Genomic DNA, 18,372 nt, shown 5'->3' with positions numbered 1-18,372 from the left:
GGCTACATGCTGACTAAGAACAGCCCACCCCGCCGACTAGGCCCACCACACGGAGAGTCAGGTCCAAGACTGAGAAAGTATGCAGAGAGCAAATGACAGACTAGGAAAAATATGACCGATGAGGATTTTATATCCCTACCGTGACAATAATCCAATAATCAATTTAAAAAGGTAACCCCAACAGAAATCTAGTCAAGAAACATAAAGATGTGATTCATTTAAGACTTCATGATTAAGATGTTTGACTCATCAGTATTAAAGAAATAAAAACAAAACGTATCCTTTTTGATGAGAAAGATGAACAACGGACCGGGTGGGCGTGGGGAGGACACTTCTTGTGGCCTCGGAACGAGGCTGGCGCGGCCGGAGGAGCGCAGAGCGTGTGGCAGCACAGCTCGGAGTTTAAGCGTGGGTGCTCTTTGACAGAGGACAGACCAGGAAGGTGTCCACACGGTTCTCCCCCGCGGTCCTGATGAAGCGACCGGGTAGACAGCAGCGGGGGAGGGGGCCAGCCCGGGGCCGGCAGAGCTGTGGCCGCGGAGAAGCCCCCGGCCGCCACTCACTGCTGCAGAGCACGCGCGAGGCCCCGCCGCCCGGTCTCATTTATCACGCGCAGTAAGGGGACCGCAGGGGCAGCGGGAGTCCGTTTGAGTCAAAGCTGCGTTACACGGTGTGCGTGTTGACAGAGCGAGGTCTGGAGACAGTGGCCAGTGTGCGTGGGAAATGATGGCCGGCAGATGAGCAGGGGGAGCAGGGAGTGCAAAATCAGTAAGCACTTGACTTTACAATCAGAAAAATCGATTTTTAATTCTATACAGAAAAAAATTAAATCCAAGGGACCCCTGACTGTGACTTGAAGTTCAAGTCTATTTCCGTCCCTTCCTGGACAGGAAGAGGCATCGGGCAGTAAGTTCCTGTACGACCCAGAAGGAGGCAGGCTGGGGCAAGGCGGGCTGGCAGCTGCACCCGACCTGCTCCCAGCCGGGGACTTCTCCTGGAAAAGCTGGGTTTCCCTCTAACTGTGAAGTTCCTGTCCCCATGCCACAGCCCCAGGTCCCAGGATGCTACTCCTGCCAGACCTTCACTGGTCCCTGCCTGGGAATGGTGTCCCAGGAGGACCAGGAGCATCACTCAGGACCACCCAGCCGCTCTAACTGCAACGTCACCCCCGGGGCTGGGGCTCTCCCCCCTCAGGCACCTGTTTGTGAAGACTGAGGCTGTCGATCTCAGAGAGGACCCAGCCAACGCTGCCGTCCCCACCACAGACCAGGATCCGGAACGTGTCAAACTTCTGGAATAAGCGTAAGCTGCAGAAAGAAGGGAATGTCGACGAGATGAGGTGCATTCCAAATGACAAATGACGGCCAGTCAGTCCTGGGCCGAGGGGCCCCAAACCCACCTCACACAGACCCTGTGCCCTGCCCGTGACTACCCTCTCGGAGGTGCTCCGCCTGCGGGGGCCGCGAGGCACCTGAGAGCAAAGGCCGCCCACCACGGCCTCTGCACCCACTCCCCAGTCACCCGGCCCCACGCCCAGCCAGCACCCTCACACACAGCTCAGGAGCCCTGGCTGCACGACTGCCCGCACTTCGCCTTCCCTCGGCCCACGGCGTCCTCCCAGGCGACGTGACCCATCTCTCCCCACCTGGCCCCTCCAGCTCCGTCTCCCCCCCGTGCTCCTCGTGGTCACCCTGCCCCTCGCATGCAGTGTCCCCTTCAGACACCCCGCAGCCTCCACTGCTCACTCCTCACCTGCTTCCTGAGTGGCCTCATCCACGCTTTGGCTTCAGAGACCACACAAATGCTGATGACCTTCAATGACCTGAGTGACCCCGAACCATGACTTCCAGGCTTTCCTGAAGGACAACACTTGCACTTGCCTACCAAATGGGCCACTAAGGTGACACGTGGGTAGGTCCCTCCTTGTCCTAGGCTCTCCTCCTCGGAAAATGGCAGGGCCGCCATCAGACCATCCCCAGCCAGACCTCGCAGGCCCAGCCTCCGCCACTTCTGTCACAATCACTACAAGAGCCCTCTCCCAACCTCACACCGATGGGCACCTCCAGCCCCGGCCACCAGTACGGTCCTTCCAACACAAGGCTCGCCGAGTGTCTCGCTGTAAGAATTGCCACTTGTCTCCAGGAAAGGCTGAAACCTCTCGGCCAGTGCCCAGACCCTCCCTGGGGAGCAGCTGCTGCTCCCCTGGACGCCCCCACTGTCTTCTTGTCTCTGCACACACAGCAGCCTGTGCCTAGCGGGCCCCAAACCTCCCTCCCTGCCACAACACACCAGTTTTCTTCAAGCGCCAGCTCGAGGGAGAAACTGAGAGACCCCCAGTTTGATGTAAGCCCCTTCCCTGGGCTCCCACAGAATCTGCACATCTCCCTGTACGCGACAGACACCCCGTCCTGTGACCCTGACTCGCTGGGGTGTGCCGCACCTCCTGCAGGCAGAGAGCCTGCCTCCCCAGGCCTGGCACCTCGTAGAGTCTGAGCCACAGGAAGTCCTTGGAAGACAGCCAGGCATGAGTGACGGCACTGGACCCAGGGACAAGCAGACGGGAGGCGCTGGAGCGACAAAGCTGCCCGACTGCCAGGTGGTTCCTTTGCGAGCGCTGACCCCTCGCAGGTGAGATGTCAAGCCAGGCATCAGGAAAACGCAGCCAAGTGTCTGAGTTTGGTCACAACACTGTGAGATCGAGGCTGCTCTCCAGAACCAACTGCCCCTGTGCGTCTGCGGGGGCTTCCTACATTGTCCTGTCTCACACTCAACCGCCACCTCCAACACAGGCCTGCACGCAGCCACCAGGAATGTTTGGCGATCCTCAAGTCCCTGCCCAAAGTCACTCACAGCACTTGGCCAACACCCTCGTGCCTCGCGGAGGGAACCTGGTTGGCATATCACAACAAGGGCTGTCTGATCCCTTCACGGGTCCCATTTCTTAACTAAACTGACTCCTTTCTGAACCCAGCGGTGAACGTGCTCCCGCGTCCTTCAGTGACTCAGTGTGCCGGCGGCCATCTCCGGAGCGCAGCTGGAGGGAACAGGCTAGAAAGCCACCATCGGGGCTTTTCTCCAGCACCCTGCTGTAGCCGGAGGGAAACCGGCACCCCGGGCCCCAGGGGCCATGCACGTCCTCTCCACGCCGGCTTCTGTCCTCTCCACGCCGGCTTCCGTTACCGCAGCCCCCGCTCCAAACACAATACCCTCCCAGGAAAACACACACAACAGGTCCTGCAAGCACTTCCCACTGTAAATATCCTGGACGATCCCCTAACAAGCTGGGAGGCCCTTGGAGCTCCTACCGTGAGCCGCAGTTAATTCAAGTAACAAAATTTACAGAAGCAAATGCTTCCTACAAATCTATCAAACGTACAAAACCAGGAAGAACCCGTACCCGCTCTCCAGCTAGCCGGCACTCAGGCCCTCCCGTCCTTGAGTGTCACTGTACCACAAGGTGAGCCGCCCGTGTGCCTCCACAGTAAAGAACCTCCCGTCTGGCCTCCCTGGAGGGAAGCCTCCGAACTCTGAGCAGCCTCTGAACCAGCGAGGTGGCCCTGCACCTGCCGGCATCAGAAAGCGCCCGTGCCGTTGTGCATTGGCACACCCAAACAGCGTGCTGCAGCCCACCACATATGACAGGCCCACGTTCAGTTCAAAAGTGTGTGTGCACACCTGAGACACACATTGGAAAACTGGAAGGACAGCCAACTCTATTAACTGTTAAGAGTGGGCACCTCTGCAGGTGAAATTTGAGGAGGTGGTGGTTCAAGAAACACAGCTTTTATTTCCTATTTTAAAATGTATGTTTGAGCCCTGGCTGGTGTGGCTCAGTGGGTTGGACATTGTCCCACAAACCGAAAGGTCACCAGTTCGATTGCCAGTCAGGGCACCTGCCTGGGTTGTGGGCCAGGTCCCCAGTGGAGGGCATGGGAGAGGCAAACAACTGATGTTTCTCTCGAACGTCGACGTTTCTCTCCCTCTTTCTCCCTCCCTTTCCTTCTAAGAATAAATAAAATCTTTCTTTAAAAATGTCTTTTAAAATGTATGTTTCAATCTTTTAAAAATAAACATGCATTATCTCCGTTTTCTTAAACTCCAGGAAAGATATATTTTATAAGCTTACCCAAGGTGCGGTCCCCCATTCATGAGGTCAAAGACCTGGGCAGGGTTCAGCAGCTGTTTGAATCGTCTGAGGAACTTCACACCCTGGTTGTCCCCACTTTTTGAATTGACAAAGACCAATAAGGGGCTGGTACAGGATGGAGGACACGTGGCCTTCCAGAAGCCTGGTGTGAGGATGGAAAAGGGCAAAAGGAAACTGGAAGCCATGAAAGACAGAAGGGCCCTCTTAATCACGCAGGGAGAAATCACCCCGAGGCCCGGTAACTCCCACGGAACCGGCAAGAGGTAATACACATATTCCCACGCCACCCTTCCCACCCAGAAGAAAGCAAGTGGCCGACCAGTCTGCTGTCACATGCACAGGGCTTCTGAAGTTCAGAGGGACCAGGCACCTCCCTGCTCTGTCCTTCCCTCGCGCCCTGAACCTGGAGAGCTGGTCTCCTCTGAGACGCATGCCTCTGCTTCCCGCCTCTCCACCCACACTGGGTGACGTACATCATCCCGTACCCTCCGGACAAGTGACAGCAGCCGTGGACGGCATGAGGATTGACATCTGCCACTAGGGGAAGACCAGCTGACTGAGACATGATGTCAGCAGTTCACGTCAGAGACAGACAAGAGTCTTTGACCGGTTTCTACCCACACCCTTAACGGACGTACCGGCCCCAAGTCCTGAGCCCCCCAGCGGCTCCCCAGACACCATTTCCCACCCTTGTGCGTGAGTCCTCGCCCCAACGCTGGGCCTGCCCTTGTCCCAACCACATCTCACAATCACCCCCACAGCCATTCCGGGGAGCGAGCCCGCAGCACCCACCATCGGAGTCGATGCTGTTCAGAGCCGTGGGAGGGATGACCGACACTTTACACAGGCCCAGCGGGCACTTGGTCACTAAGGATTCCTTACATGCCGTGTGCACCTGCAACAAGAATCCACGCATCACAAGGGGTCACGGCCCCCTTCCCACGCGGCCTGCAGCTGCGGAAGGCGTGGGCTGGCCTGCTGCCCCGTCGGGGACCTGACAGGACCCGAGGGCCGCGCTCGCTCACCATGGCCTTGCACCACAGGCAGCGCCAGTCCTGCAGGCGTAGCACGCTGCCGCAGGTCTTGTCGCACACCGTGCACTTGGCGCTCACAGGCAGGTTTCCTTCCAGCCACTGGTGAGGCATGGCGATCTGGAGGACAGGCAGAGGCGCGCGCTAGGGACGCGTCCCAGCGCCCCACACATGGGACACCACGAGACCTGGCCGAAGATGCTCCACAAACGGACTCAGCCAAGACACTCTTCTCAACGCAGGCAGAGGGAGGACAGGCCGTGCCACCCACTGCCCCCGCCCCGGGCACAGCACGGCTCATGGGACTGGAGAGAGCGCGGAGGCCCAGGGGCCCACACAGCGGCCCCCGTGCACAACGGGAACAACTCGACACCACGAGGAAGAAAACTAAGGAAGAGGGTCGGCCCTCTTGGAGAGAGGCCGGGCCGGCCGGTGCCCCATGCGTACCCCGTCCTCGTCCTCGATGATGTCCTTCCCAATGGAGGCCAGCGTGGTCCACTTGCAGTTATTGGTTGCGCGCACGGCACACCGTTTGTGGGCCTTGAACTTGCACACTGTGAGAGAATGAACACATGAGCCCTCAAGCCTCGCTCGTGGCAGCTGCTTCCCGTGCTTGAGAAGGCGATCCGGCGGGACTACCTGGGCCTCTGCGACAGTTGGAATGACACACAGTGCTCCCCATGTTAGAAACTAACGACCGGGACACACAGAGGCTGATCCGGCTGAGACTAGGCACCCACTACAGCCAGGACTCGGCTGACCTTCGGGAAAGGGCCAGAGAGTAACCAGCGCAGGCATTGTGGGCCACGCTCAGTCTCCATCCCAACCGCTCAACCTGCCTGGCAGCCCGAGGGCCGCCAGGGACCCTGCTTCACGTATGGACACTGAAATGTCCATTTCACGTGATTTTCTGTGTCTCAAAATAGTGTCATCTTCTGATTTTTTTTACCGTTTAAAAAAGTAAAACCATTCTTATCTTCACAGGCCGCATAAACACAGGGGACAGTGGGACCTGGCCTGAGCGCGACAGCTCGCCTTTCTCTGCTGCTGCCCTCTTGCTCTGGAGGACAATTTTCAATGCATTTATCCACAACCCAGGCCACCCAACTCTCTTCCCTCCGTGCCCTCTAGGCTTCCGCTCCGCGTCTCCGTGTTACCAATCCCCTCTCCTTTGCTCCATTGCTATAAAAGTGACTTAGCAAAGACTCCTCGGTAGGTCCAATAAATAACCATGGGGAAGTCACGTGACTCCTGACTGATCTGGGGTGACTAATTTGAACCTCTAGGGTCAGGCCACCTTTCCCAGCAGAGGGACACATGTGCGCACCTTCACAGGACAGCCCGTGGGACGTGACCCCAGACAGCGCCTCACGACACACGTTGCAGTAGGTCGGCCTCGCGTGGGAGCAGGCGTACCAGTTGTGCGTCCCTGAGAAGTGGTCCATGCTGTACTGGGTCGGCTGGAAGAAGGAAAGAAAGACGGCACAGGTGAGGTGCCTCTGGCATTCTTAAATACGGAAAGTTGGACAGGATGCAGGCACGTGTCCAGGGGAGGAGAGGAGGAAAGTTTATAAAAGACAGGGTCACGGTGTGATGGGGCAACCTTAATCCACAAGGAGCATGCAGAGAAAGTGACTTCTCGGGTCCACACCCGAGAGATACTCGGGCAGCGGAATATTAAGAAAACTGCAACAAGGAGACTTCTCCTTTTCTACCTCAAAATGCTCCCGATTCTGGACAGTCTTCAGCGCTGCAATCCAGTCTTCCATTTCCTTCCTGTTATCAGCGCATAAGATGAGCCTCCTGCACGGAGTGATGACCTAGAGGAAGGAGCGCAGGCAACGTTCCGTGAACGGAGCGCACAGGCTAGCAACTATACAAGCCTCTTTAAAGCCTACTTTCACTGTATAGACTTTAAGGGAAACAACAGTTTAATCCAGACAGTCTGCTGAACAGAGCATGAAAATGGTTATCTGAGTCGCTAAAAACCAAGAACACTCTCAAACCAAAAAGACAACCAAATCGAGTTTATACATTCACCAAAAATCAACTTAAGCGGACATTTATGAACTCCTTAGGACTCAGACATAGCAGTCAGACACAGAAGACATGTTTTTAAAGGACAGAAGACAGCTGTTACTGCTCCAAAGCACCCCCACACAGGTGTCCAGCACTGACACGGGGAGGGAGAGCCTGGCCTGAGCCACCCTAGGACGTTCACATGTGCCACACGCCAGTGTTCTCACACAGAACCTGTCAACACGTGACAACTGGACAGCAGCCAGCTACCGCTCACAGGGCCTGCGCGCCTTCACTGGGAGTGAGGTCGCACACCTGGTGATAAACAACAAATAAAAACCATGTCCACAACAGAGAAAACATTTTTATAAATCAACAGCAGATATCTTACTTACAGAAAAAAAGTCTATAAATTTATATTTCAGAGAAAAAAATACAAAATGGCTAATAAAAAATAAAGATGCTTAACCCCTCCAGCCATCAGGGAAAGCAAATGAAAATAACTAATTAGCCTTCACCTAACAGAATGGCAAAGTGTTAAAAGATGAGAAGCCGGTGCTGGCAAAGATACGGGAGAAAAGAGCTCTCTTCAAGTACTGATGGGGTAAACGGGACATAAACATTTTAGAGAAAAACAGACCGTGTCTACCAAAATTCTTTTTTTTTAAATAATTTATTTGTTTGTTTATTTATTTTTAGAGAGAGGGGAAAGGAGAAAGAGAGGGAGAGAAACATCACTGTGTGGTTGCCTCTCACTCGCGCCCTCAACTGCAGACCTGACGTGCAACCGAGTCATGTGCCCTGACTGGGAATCGAACCAGCAACACTTGGCTCGCAGGCCGACGCTCAATCCACTGAGCCACAGCAGCCAGGGCAAAATTCTTAAGTTATCACCTTTTACTTAACTTTGTTTGATAATGATGTAAAATACCTACATGATTCCAAAGTCAAATCTACAAAGTAAAGGTCCATGCAGAAGTCTGGCTCTGTATCTGTCCCCTCCATCCTGGCCCCCTCCCTCCTCCAAAAGGTAGCCTCCCAAATAAATACAACTACAGATCAGCCTTCCATTTTTAAGAAGTCTGCAAATACGTGTATATTTCACACTCCCCCTTTTGTGGCAGGAGCACCCCGCAGACACGCTTGCCACCTCTGAGTCCTGCCGCTGCCCCGGCCCTCCCGCCTTGGCAACAGGCAGCGCGGCTCCTGGTGCTTCCTCGCGGCTGCGCTGTGCCCACGCTATGGAAGCACCCCATCTAGTCAACCGTCCCGTTAACAGGTGTCACGGTGCTGAAAAGCCTTTGGTACATCAAACGGTGTGGCGACGCTCTAGCCTTTACACAGACCAGCGTGCCTGGGGTGACTGCCCAGGACGGCAGGCCAAGTAAACGGCAGGTCGTTTTATGGCTGCTGCCGCGTTTCCCGCTGCTGGCTGTGCCGTCCTGCATCCCCACCAGCAGTGCAGAACCGTGCGGCTTCCCCAGGGGCTCACCAGTGAAGTTTGCTACTTAACTTCTGGATTTCTGCCCATCTTATAGCTTTAACTGATATTAGGAAGACCCAATTTAGGAACACCCAATTTAATGATAAGGTGACCTCATTTCTGGCTCAGAAAATATAAAAACAGTGTTTTATAGATGGCCTCTTCTGTGACTTCCATAAACCGCCCCCAGAGCTGAATCACAGAAAGGGATGGTTAGAACTGGGTCACAAACGCGCGGCTCTGTTCCTTCTTTCCCATAACAGGGGTACCAGGGATAACTACATGTAGGGGCCAGGCAGGGCTGCAGAAAAAGGCCAAGAGCTTACAGTGAGGGGAGCCGGAAAGACAGGAACAGGAGAGTAGAGAAGTGCGCGCCCTCCAGAGCGAGGTGGGCAGCGGGAGCCGCTCTGATGCCCCAAGAGAACCAGGAATCGCCTGCATCCCAGCACTGAACACACGCCCCATCCGCCCAGCCGACGCCCGCTGCTCCAAGACCATGACAGGCCAAGGCTCCTGCTCACACGGAACTCACTCTGCCTGGGGAGACAGGCAAACAAGGTGTTTCAGACACTCACATGTGCCATGAGGACAAAGTGGCCGAGTGCATGGGGCTGATGGGCACTTTGCGGGTGTCTGGGCAGGCCATGGGAGAGCTGGGCAACAGATGATGGCCTGGGGTCGGTGCTTAAGGTCTTTTCATCAGGATAAAATCGCAACAAACACTTCTTTTTAATTATTCTGGGTGACTTTAATCTCTGAACATTTTTATGAGCAAAATAGTTTCAGAAAGACACTATACTTTATACTTTATTTTGCCTAACTTGGGGATTACATTAGGAGTTATGCAATATGATATTTACAGAAGAGAACAATGGGATTTTTCACATCCTGTTCTATTTTAAGGCTTGTTCTACAACTCCCACGACAACCTGTACACGACAAAGGGCCCACCTAATTCCAGGACTCAGCTGACGAAGCTTCCGGGCCCTCCGTCTTCCACGTGCCGAAGGAAGGAGGGGTTCATGGAACTGCGCTGTGGGCACTGGGCACCACGGGCAGCAAGTTACAGGCAAAACATAGATATAAAGGTGGTGAGTTAATGCAACAAACAATGAATGTCATTTCCTCAATCTGTGCAGTTATTTACAGGATGTAAACACCGACCAACAGATAAATGTCTAAGAACCTAGTATGCACCCCTTTTAAGGAGCACTTGTGCCTGCCGGAAGCCTCAGAGACGCGGATCTGAACCCCGCCTGGCCACTGGCTGGTTGGGGAACAGGGGTAGGCCCCCTTGATTTCCCTTTTGGGAAAGGGGGATGATAAACGCTCCCTGTAGGGCTGTTATAAGACTGAACAGAACCAATGTGGACAGAACCAGGCCCAGGGCCCAACACAGGCCCCAGGACAGGCCCCTGGGCCCGCAGCCCCGAGAAGCTGTGCAAGTTGGAGCAGCTGCCTCCCCTCCCTGGGCCTCCATTTGCCCATCTGAAGACTGGGGCCACTACTAATGGGGATGCCCCATCCCAGCGTGGTGGGGGTTTAGGGCAGGAACCCCAGGAGGTGCTGAGAACAGTGCCTGGCCTATAAGCGCTCCCCACGGGCCCTCTCAGCGCTGCTTCAGGCTCTTTCCTGAGACTGTTCTGGCGCCAAGAGCCCACCTCCCAGATCCTGAGAACAGTCCCAGAGGACTCTCACCTACCAAATAAAAATCAGTTTCTGCCTCCCTCTGATCGTACTCTGCCACCCGAGGCGGAGTCCATGTTCCTCAGCCGCCCAGACCGGGCACGAGTCTATCGCCTTGGAAAGCTTCTCCGCCCCTGAGCCCCCTGCGCTCCCCAAGAGCCTTCCAACCCAGGGGAAGCCCCCGAGAAACCGGGTGGCCGTCCTGCACACCTGGGCCCGAGGGGGAGACAGGTGAAACTGGGGTGGGGGGCGCTTCTCAGGAGGAAAGCAGGAGGCTTTCTAAGAGAGATGTCTCGGACAGGGCTCCCTATTCAGCCCCTTGATTTTGGAGGCAGAGGTGCCAGGACAGAACCCGGGAGAGAAGCAGGTGCCGGAGGAGACCTCCGGGTTACTCCCTCGCGGCCGCTCACCGAGTTCACCAAAGCAAAAAGAAGGCCGGGTCCAGAGGGATGCTCTCAGGAATAAGAGTGTCCCTCTGTTTGGGCTGCAGCCCATACCGCAACTCCTAGAAACCAAGAATGATGGAAAAAGCTAGAACTAGCCCCCAAATCAAGCCTTCACACAGAAAGGCCTTTGGAGACCCAAAAAATATTTTTTGGTCTATGTTTTTCAAGCAGATTTGTAAGGTAAGAAAGAGCTCACATAACTAAATCAGCTTAAAAGCTAAATGCAAATGAAAGTAGGGTCACAGCACGAAGGCTGACGGGCCGGCCAGCACCCAGGGCAGGAATGAGCAGGCCCGCCACATGGAAACCCACGAACTCGAGAGAGCACAGCCCAGACCGTGAACCAGAGCGGGAGGGAAACTGAGAAACGGGGGAAGCAGTTCTCACATGGTTCCAGAAGGGGTGCGACATGGCCGCCCAGCGCGTGGGGCTGTGACCCGGCGGTGCCCACCGGACGGCTGGGGGGCGAGAACCCGCGGTCCTGTCCGCGCAGCGGCGGGCACAGCGGCGGGGCCGCGGGAGGCGCCAGGGGAGCAGCGCGCGACCCCAGCGCCGGGGCAGGCGGCCCCCCACTGCCTCGGACAGCGACGCCCGCAGGGCAAGCAACGGCGGGAACCCACCTTGGACCCCCGCCCCCACACAAAGCGCCACAGCGCAGCGAGAAAGGTCCCCGATGATCGCCGCCGTCGCTGGGCAGGGCCGGGCAGTGCCGAGCACACGGGGCCCCGCGCCCCACGGCCGGCCCGGGAGGCAGAGCTAACGCAAGGCTGTCGGAATGCGGCGGACGGCGGCCGAGGTCCGGGACGCCGCTCACCAGGCAGCAGACGCGGGGCCTGACGGACGGACAAACAGCAAACCTGTCGGGCTCAGTTCTGAGCTGTAGTCACCAGGTGGCTTACGGAATCCACAGAAGCTTTGGGGCAGGACAGGGGGGACTGAAAGCCACTCCCACTGACACGAACGAAAACACATCCGAGACAAGTGGTGAGGAAATAAAATAAAGATCAAATCAACAGACCGTAACACAGGGAAGGGACAGTCAGCCAGCGCGGAAACAGGAAGCGAGGAGAGCGAGGGGAGGACCAGAAACCGCTGGGACAGCTGTAAGCCACCGAACACTCGAATAACAGGATTGCCAGAGCGCGAAGAAGAACTAGAAATGGAAAAATTATGTGAAAACATAATGAAGCAGAACTTCCCGAACTTGGGGAAGGAAATACACTTACAGGTCCAGGAAGCACAGAGAGTTCCAGAAAAACTGGACCCAGGGAGAACCACACCAAGACACATTATAATCAAATTGTCAAAAGTTAAAGATAAAGAGAGAATCTTAAAAGCAGCAAGAGAGAAGAAAAGAATCATGTACAAAGGGGTCCCAATTAGACTATCAGCTGACTTCTCAAGGGAGACCCTGCAGGCAAGAAGGGACTGGCAAGAAATATTCAAAGTAATGAAAAGCAAAAACCTACAACCATAATTACTCTATCCAGAGAAGCTGTCATTCAGAATAGAAGGGCAGAGAAAGTGCTTCCAGGACAAAGTAAACCTGAAGGAGTTCATCAGATCCAAACCACTGTTATATGAGATGTTAAAGGGACTGGTTTAGGGGAAGGAGGATCAAAACTATGAACCTTAAAATGAAAACTGCAACACAAGAACCAACGACAGAAGCTAGGGAATCAAAACAAAGGCAGACTAAGTAGGTAGCGAGAGTGGAAGAAGAACTATAGGCACGAGGAACATGTTGGGGGGAGGTCAGTGGGGAGGGGGCGGGGGAAGGGAGGGAGATGGTGCAGGAACTAAGAAGCATAGTAAGGAGGGAGTGGAGTAGACAGGAAGAGGTTGAGAAGAACTATATGCACAAATAATGGGCATGGACTAAAAAGGGGTCAACAACTGGAGGGAGGGGGGCCGCCGGGTGGAGGGGAGCAGGGGGAAAAGAAGTTGGGACAACTGTAACATCATAATCAATAAAACATTTAAAAAATAAAAAATAAACCATAAAATTACGAGACACCTTTTTTTCTCCCATATAGAGACCAATAGTTTGGTAACTCCCGTCTATTGGGGGTATAAATTAATCCAACTCCTACGGAGAACACGGGCTGAAACCTAGCACACCCTAAGATACCCGTCTCTGTGTTAGCAACAGTGCTGCTGTGAGTGTATCCTCCAGACACAGCTCTCCCGGGGAGTGACGTACAGCTCACACTGGCAGCGCTCGCTGAAAGACAGAAGGCTGGGAACAGCTCACACCCTGACCAGGCTGCGTAAATCACGGCGCACTCCTGTGGTGGAATGCCACGCAGCCGCGAAGGGAACGGGGGCCACTCGGTCCTCACGCACTTACAGGGAACGCCCTCTAAGATACACGGTTAAGTGCTCAGAGCAAGTCATGGGACAGCGTGCAGGGATGAAAGTAAGACTCGTCACCTCTGAGGGGCTATAAATTTTACTTTATACCTTTTTATCCTTTTGAGTTCTGTGCCATCTACATGAATTATCTATTCAATAATAATGTTTTTTAAGCCTTACGTTTAGAATATATGCTAAAGACCAAAAAAAAAGCTTTAAAGGTTTTATATGAAAGAAGAACTTTTGCCTCCCTCCTTTGAAAAGCTGACCTTCCAGGGAACATAAGAGGACACCTAGGTACCCAGGCACCCAAATGAATCTCTAACACCCAGGCCAGACAACTACCTCCCAATGCCCTGGGAAGCATTAGCCAAGACGGTTATTAAGCCATGAAGAGCGATCTCTGAGAAATCAAGGAGGAAAAGGGGACGCGCTGGAGACATGCAGATGTGATACTGAAGCGGACGAGAAGCTGGACTCCTGAATCACAGAGACACTCGCTGAGGTGACAGGACAGCAACCAGGTGGGTGTCAGATGATGGTGGTGGCCACCACGGCGGGACACTTAGTGGTCCCGAGAAACTTCTAGGTGTTTACATGTATTTGCTTGTTTCATCTTCTCTGCAACCTAAGACACCAAGAGAGGAAACGGACCCACGACAGGACTTGCCCGAAGTCCCACAGCTAACAGTCGGGGGCCGGGCAGCCAGCAGGCGGGCTCCAGGCCAGGCTCCTGACCCCTCCCCCGCCCCCAACCCCCGGCTGCTCCCCACCTGGACTCCAGGAAGACTGCTGCGTGAATGACGCCAGGAACGTGGGACGGGAGGTCGGGAAGGGACAGGCGCTCAGGACGAGCTCCCCTAGGCTCACTCCCGTGAGCCACTTCCTCTCTGGCAGGAGCACGAGCCGGGAGGGCGAGTGCAAGGACGACGTGGACACCGCACTGAGTCATCTGACCGCTGCCCCTCCCACTCGCGCCAGGTTTCCCAAGGGCCCCAGAGGTCAGAGAGATCAGCAATGTCCTCCAGTCCAGGGATTCCTGGCCACGGACTTGGATGTGCCCCTGTTTGTAAATGAGGCCTTAAATGACAGAAGAGCAAGATCCTGCAAACTCTGTCATGCTGCAGCCTCGGCCAAACCAAACGGCCTCAGACGGGACAGGGCCACGCCGAGCAGGGGCAGACGTGCAGCCTGGACTGGGAGCCGCTCAGACACTCATCAGATTTCATGGGTCAAAAACATTATAGAAGTCACTAGCAGACTTCTGCTCCTGGGAAGACGGTTAGACACACCGTGCTCCTCGGGCTAAGCGCCACAAGCACCCTAGACGTTGGACAGGGACGAGCATGAGCAGATGGGGGGTTCAGAGGGGAAGAAGGACAGACTAGGGCCTTGGGGCCAAGGAGTGACCCAGTGCTGAGTTCCCGGGGCTCTCTGTTTGCCCCAGACACCCCAGATGTAGAGCTGAAGAAGCCACAACCAGAAACACCAATGGACACAGAAAAAAATTTAAAACCCTCCCAAAACCCGCTCTCTCTAGCCACGGGACCTGGAAAGGGGCAGGCTAGCAAGACAGAAATCAACAGTGGTACAGCAGCCAATAACGGCGCCCCTCCAGCCAGACCCCACGCCCACCCTGCCAGACGGTAGCCAGGACCTCCAGCACCCCGGGTGGTGTCCACAGCAGACCAAGTGGAGACGGTCATCCCTGCTGGCCACACCCCTGTGGCGTCAGAGGATGTACTGAGGCAAATTAGCCCAAGAAAGATATTCAACATAATTAGCCGTTAGGGAATGCTGACTGAAATAAAATCACAATGCGATATTACTGTACACCTACTACTAGATGCTTAAAATAAAAAGAGCACGTGGAGAAGCTGGCTCACATCACTGGCAAGAATGTAAAATGGCCCAGCCACTCTGCAAAGAGTCTGGCAATTTTTTAAAAAACCAAACATGCAACTACGAAACAAGCCAGCAATTACACACTTGGGCATTTATCCCAAAGAAATGAAGACAGGTTCACACAAAAACCTGCCCATGTATGTTTATAGCAGCTTCATTCATAATCACCCCAAACTGGAAACAACCCAGGTGTCCTTCAGTGGCAGATGATTAAACACACGTGGCACGCCCAGTCCCTGGAATACTATTCAGCAGTAAAGAGAAGTCACACACACACACACACACACACACACACACACACCCGCCCCCCGAGGGCCCTCTGGGCAGTCAGACCGCGTGAGAAGTGCAGATCCCCAAAGGTTACAGAAGTGTGACCCTGTGAACACTCCTGAGAGGACAGACTCACGGCAGGGACAGATGAGCAGTTGCGAGGGCCTGGGAGGGGACTGGGCGTGGCTATACAAGGAGACTGGAGGACCCTGGTGCAGATGGAAACGTCTGGGTCTCAGCTCTGCCTGTGTCAGCATCCTGGCTGCGACGCTGTCCTGCACTTCTGCAGGACGTTTCCACTGTGGGACACTGAGTCACAGACACAAAGGTCTCTGTGTTATTTTAATTCTGCATAAATCTACACTGCTCTCCAAGTAACAGGTCTGATTAAAAATAAGGAACCACATCAACAAACAGCATTTCCCAATATCTAATGTTTAAATGGGGAAAACTGGGAGTAATTCCAGAACAACGCTGGGTTTCTTAAGAACAAGGGCGTCTGTGGTCTCAGCACAGACTGAAAGTGCAATCTTATCTCATTAAACAGGCAGTGCGAGCTCACGGAAGCTCTGACTGGCCAAGGACGCAGCGGGCGACGTGCCTTTGGCACACGCCCTTAAAGGAACCAGATCCTCCCCGTACGCCTGAGCCAGGTGCACGGCACAGGCCCGGTGCGGCCCCCCGCGACACGTGGCTGGGGCCCAGCTGGCACAGGACAGAGCCCGGAGGCGGCGGCACTCGCCTCCCCACACAACAGCGCCCGAGAAACCGGCAGTGCTGTGCTCCACGGCAGCTGGGAGCCCCGGGTCCGGCCCGCACGGCACTGCGCCTCCTCGGTGGGTGGGCCTGAGCACCCCTTCAACAGCCAGGGCGCTCTGGGGGCACCCAGAACCGCCACCAAGACAAGCGGCGCCCCCAGCTCCAGGCCCACAGATCCCACTGCCCACCCAGCAGACCCCTGAGGGGGTCATGCTCACACAGCTAGACACATCCTCAGGCTGATCCCCCCACCCCCACCCCGGCTGAAGACTGTACCCTCAGCTTCACCTCCTCTCCCACACTCAGCCCTCACCTTCAGGCTCCAAAGTCTCCCCTTCTTCTCAGAAGAAAACCCACTTAAACAGACAGACAAGATCCCACTCAAACACAGACAGGAAATAAATAACATAATAAGGAAGTAAATTACATAGTGTGGAGAGTAGGAGCTGGTAGTAAGTCGGTGGAAAACGGATCAGAAAAAGGAGGGGGGCTGAGGTAGGCCTCCCTGGGAAAGGCTGGAAGGACTGGGCAGGCAAGAGCCAGCCGGGCAGGGGCCTGCGGCAGGGGCGAGCCCGGAGCAGCCAGGGGCCCCGAGCGCCCTGCGGCGCCCACGGGAACCCGGGCTTCCACTCCGAGTGGAATGGGCGCGGTGGAGCTTTGAGCGGAAGGCTGATGTCTGACTTAGCTTTAACAACACCCAATCTGGTCGCTTTCTTGAAAACTGAGGGCAGGGGCCAGGACAGAAGTCAGGAAACCCCCAGGGAGGGAGCTCAGGGGCCCCATGGAGAGACGAAATGAGGGTGCACTGCTGAGCATCCCGAGGGCAGCGGGGACTCCTGACTCACGGACTGGATGGCCGGGTGGGCTGGGAGAAAGAGGGGTAAACAAGGCCCCCCAAACAGCTGAAGGAGGGGCCACCGTCCTGGGGACGGGGAGGCTGGGAACAGGCCCTGCAGTGGGGGTGGGATCAGCAGCTGCATTTCGAGGCTGAGGGTTCTATCAGAATCGTGCCCAAGTCCAATGTCTTTTTCTTTTAAATTTTCATTTGAGGACACGTTCACTAATGTGTTTTAGAGCAGGGAGTGGGGGGCAGGGGCAGAGAGAGAGAGAGAGAGATCGGCTGGCTGCCTGCCGTCCGGGGATCAGCACGGCAGCTCATGTATGTGCCCTGACTAGGAATCGACCAGGCAGCCTCTCAGTGGAGGGGACTGTGCTCTGACCCACCAAGCCACACCGGCCAAGGCCCCCGTCCAAGCGTCTCGTCTCACCCATGAGGGCCCCACTCACGCCGCCATCAGCTTGGCTGCAGGAACACAGGGCACGAGACCACCCCTGAGTTACCGCTGCTGCAGGCGGTCTTTAAAGTCAGGTTTGGGGAGCAATCTGACTACCTCGTCCAGCTGAAGCCGTGTACACCTGGCAAGTGTACACTCAGAAACGCACTCCAAAACAGCCCGTGCCCATGTCCCCATGTGACCGTGGTGGCACTGTGTACAGTGGTGAAGCCGGGGAAAACGAGCGTCGACAGCGGTGCACTTCATGTAGAAGTCACAGAAACTACCCGCTGAGCGCTGTGCTTCTCCATTGGGTGACACTTACAAAACGTCCTGAGCTTCACATCCCACTCCCCACTCCCCAGAAATTCCGATTTCTTCTAGGAATCAAGAATCAGTTATTTTAAACCTTGAACCACTTAAGGAAAGGCAGATACAGCCAAATGGGTAAATCTCAGAAACATAAGGCTGGGTGAAAAAGGTTGTACCGTTTATTCAAAAATTTTTAAACTGGCTAAATAATACTACATATTGTTTATACCTATGTATGAGTAAAGAAAGTATTAAAAACATGCAATCAAATAATAAACACCAAACTCAGCACAGGGGCGACCACTGGGCAGAGAGGGGCAGGAGGGTAGGGAAGGGAAAACGGGGCTCTAAGCATACTCAGAATGTTTCTTTCTCGCTGGGAAGTGTACACAGCTCTTCATTATGTTAGTTTTTGAATGCCTGAAATATTTAATGGTGTTTAAAATTTTAAATGTCTTAGCCATGGCTGGTGTGGCTCAGTTAGTTGGAACATCATCCCGTAGACTGAAGGGTCACGGGTTTGACCCCCGGTCAGGGCATGACCACAGGTTAGGTCTCTGGTGGGAGTGACACATTTCTCTCTCACACTGATGATTCATTAGCATATTCTCTCTCTCCCTCCCTTCCCCCAGTCACCCACCACCTCACTCTGAAAGCAATGGAAAAAAAAAAAAGTCCCCAGGTG

The 18,372-nt window shown here is 54.8% G+C and overlaps 1 protein-coding gene across 1 annotated transcript in view; it reads right to left on the bottom strand.

Moving 5' to 3' along the window:
• Positions 1-18,372, bottom strand: part of DGKD (diacylglycerol kinase delta) — a 92,271-nt gene that overhangs the window by 24,908 nt on the left and 48,991 nt on the right. Inside the window, exons 4-10 of the mRNA XM_090285038.1 lie at positions 6,894-6,998; positions 6,506-6,638; positions 5,626-5,732; positions 5,173-5,298; positions 4,940-5,042; positions 4,127-4,289; positions 1,199-1,307 (exon numbers count right to left, since the gene is read on the bottom strand). Of these exons, the coding sequence (XP_090141164.1) occupies positions 1,199-1,307; positions 4,127-4,289; positions 4,940-5,042; positions 5,173-5,298; positions 5,626-5,732; positions 6,506-6,638; positions 6,894-6,998 (846 nt within the window). The remainder of the gene's footprint in view (positions 1-1,198; positions 1,308-4,126; positions 4,290-4,939; positions 5,043-5,172; positions 5,299-5,625; positions 5,733-6,505; positions 6,639-6,893; positions 6,999-18,372) is intronic.

Source organism: Furipterus horrens, unplaced genomic scaffold (genome assembly GCF_987537825.1).
Source record: "Furipterus horrens unplaced genomic scaffold, mFurHor1.1.pri manual_scaffold_1, whole genome shotgun sequence".
NCBI lineage: Eukaryota > Metazoa > Chordata > Mammalia > Chiroptera > Furipteridae > Furipterus > Furipterus horrens.
This window is presented reverse-complemented; position numbering and strand designations above follow the sequence as displayed.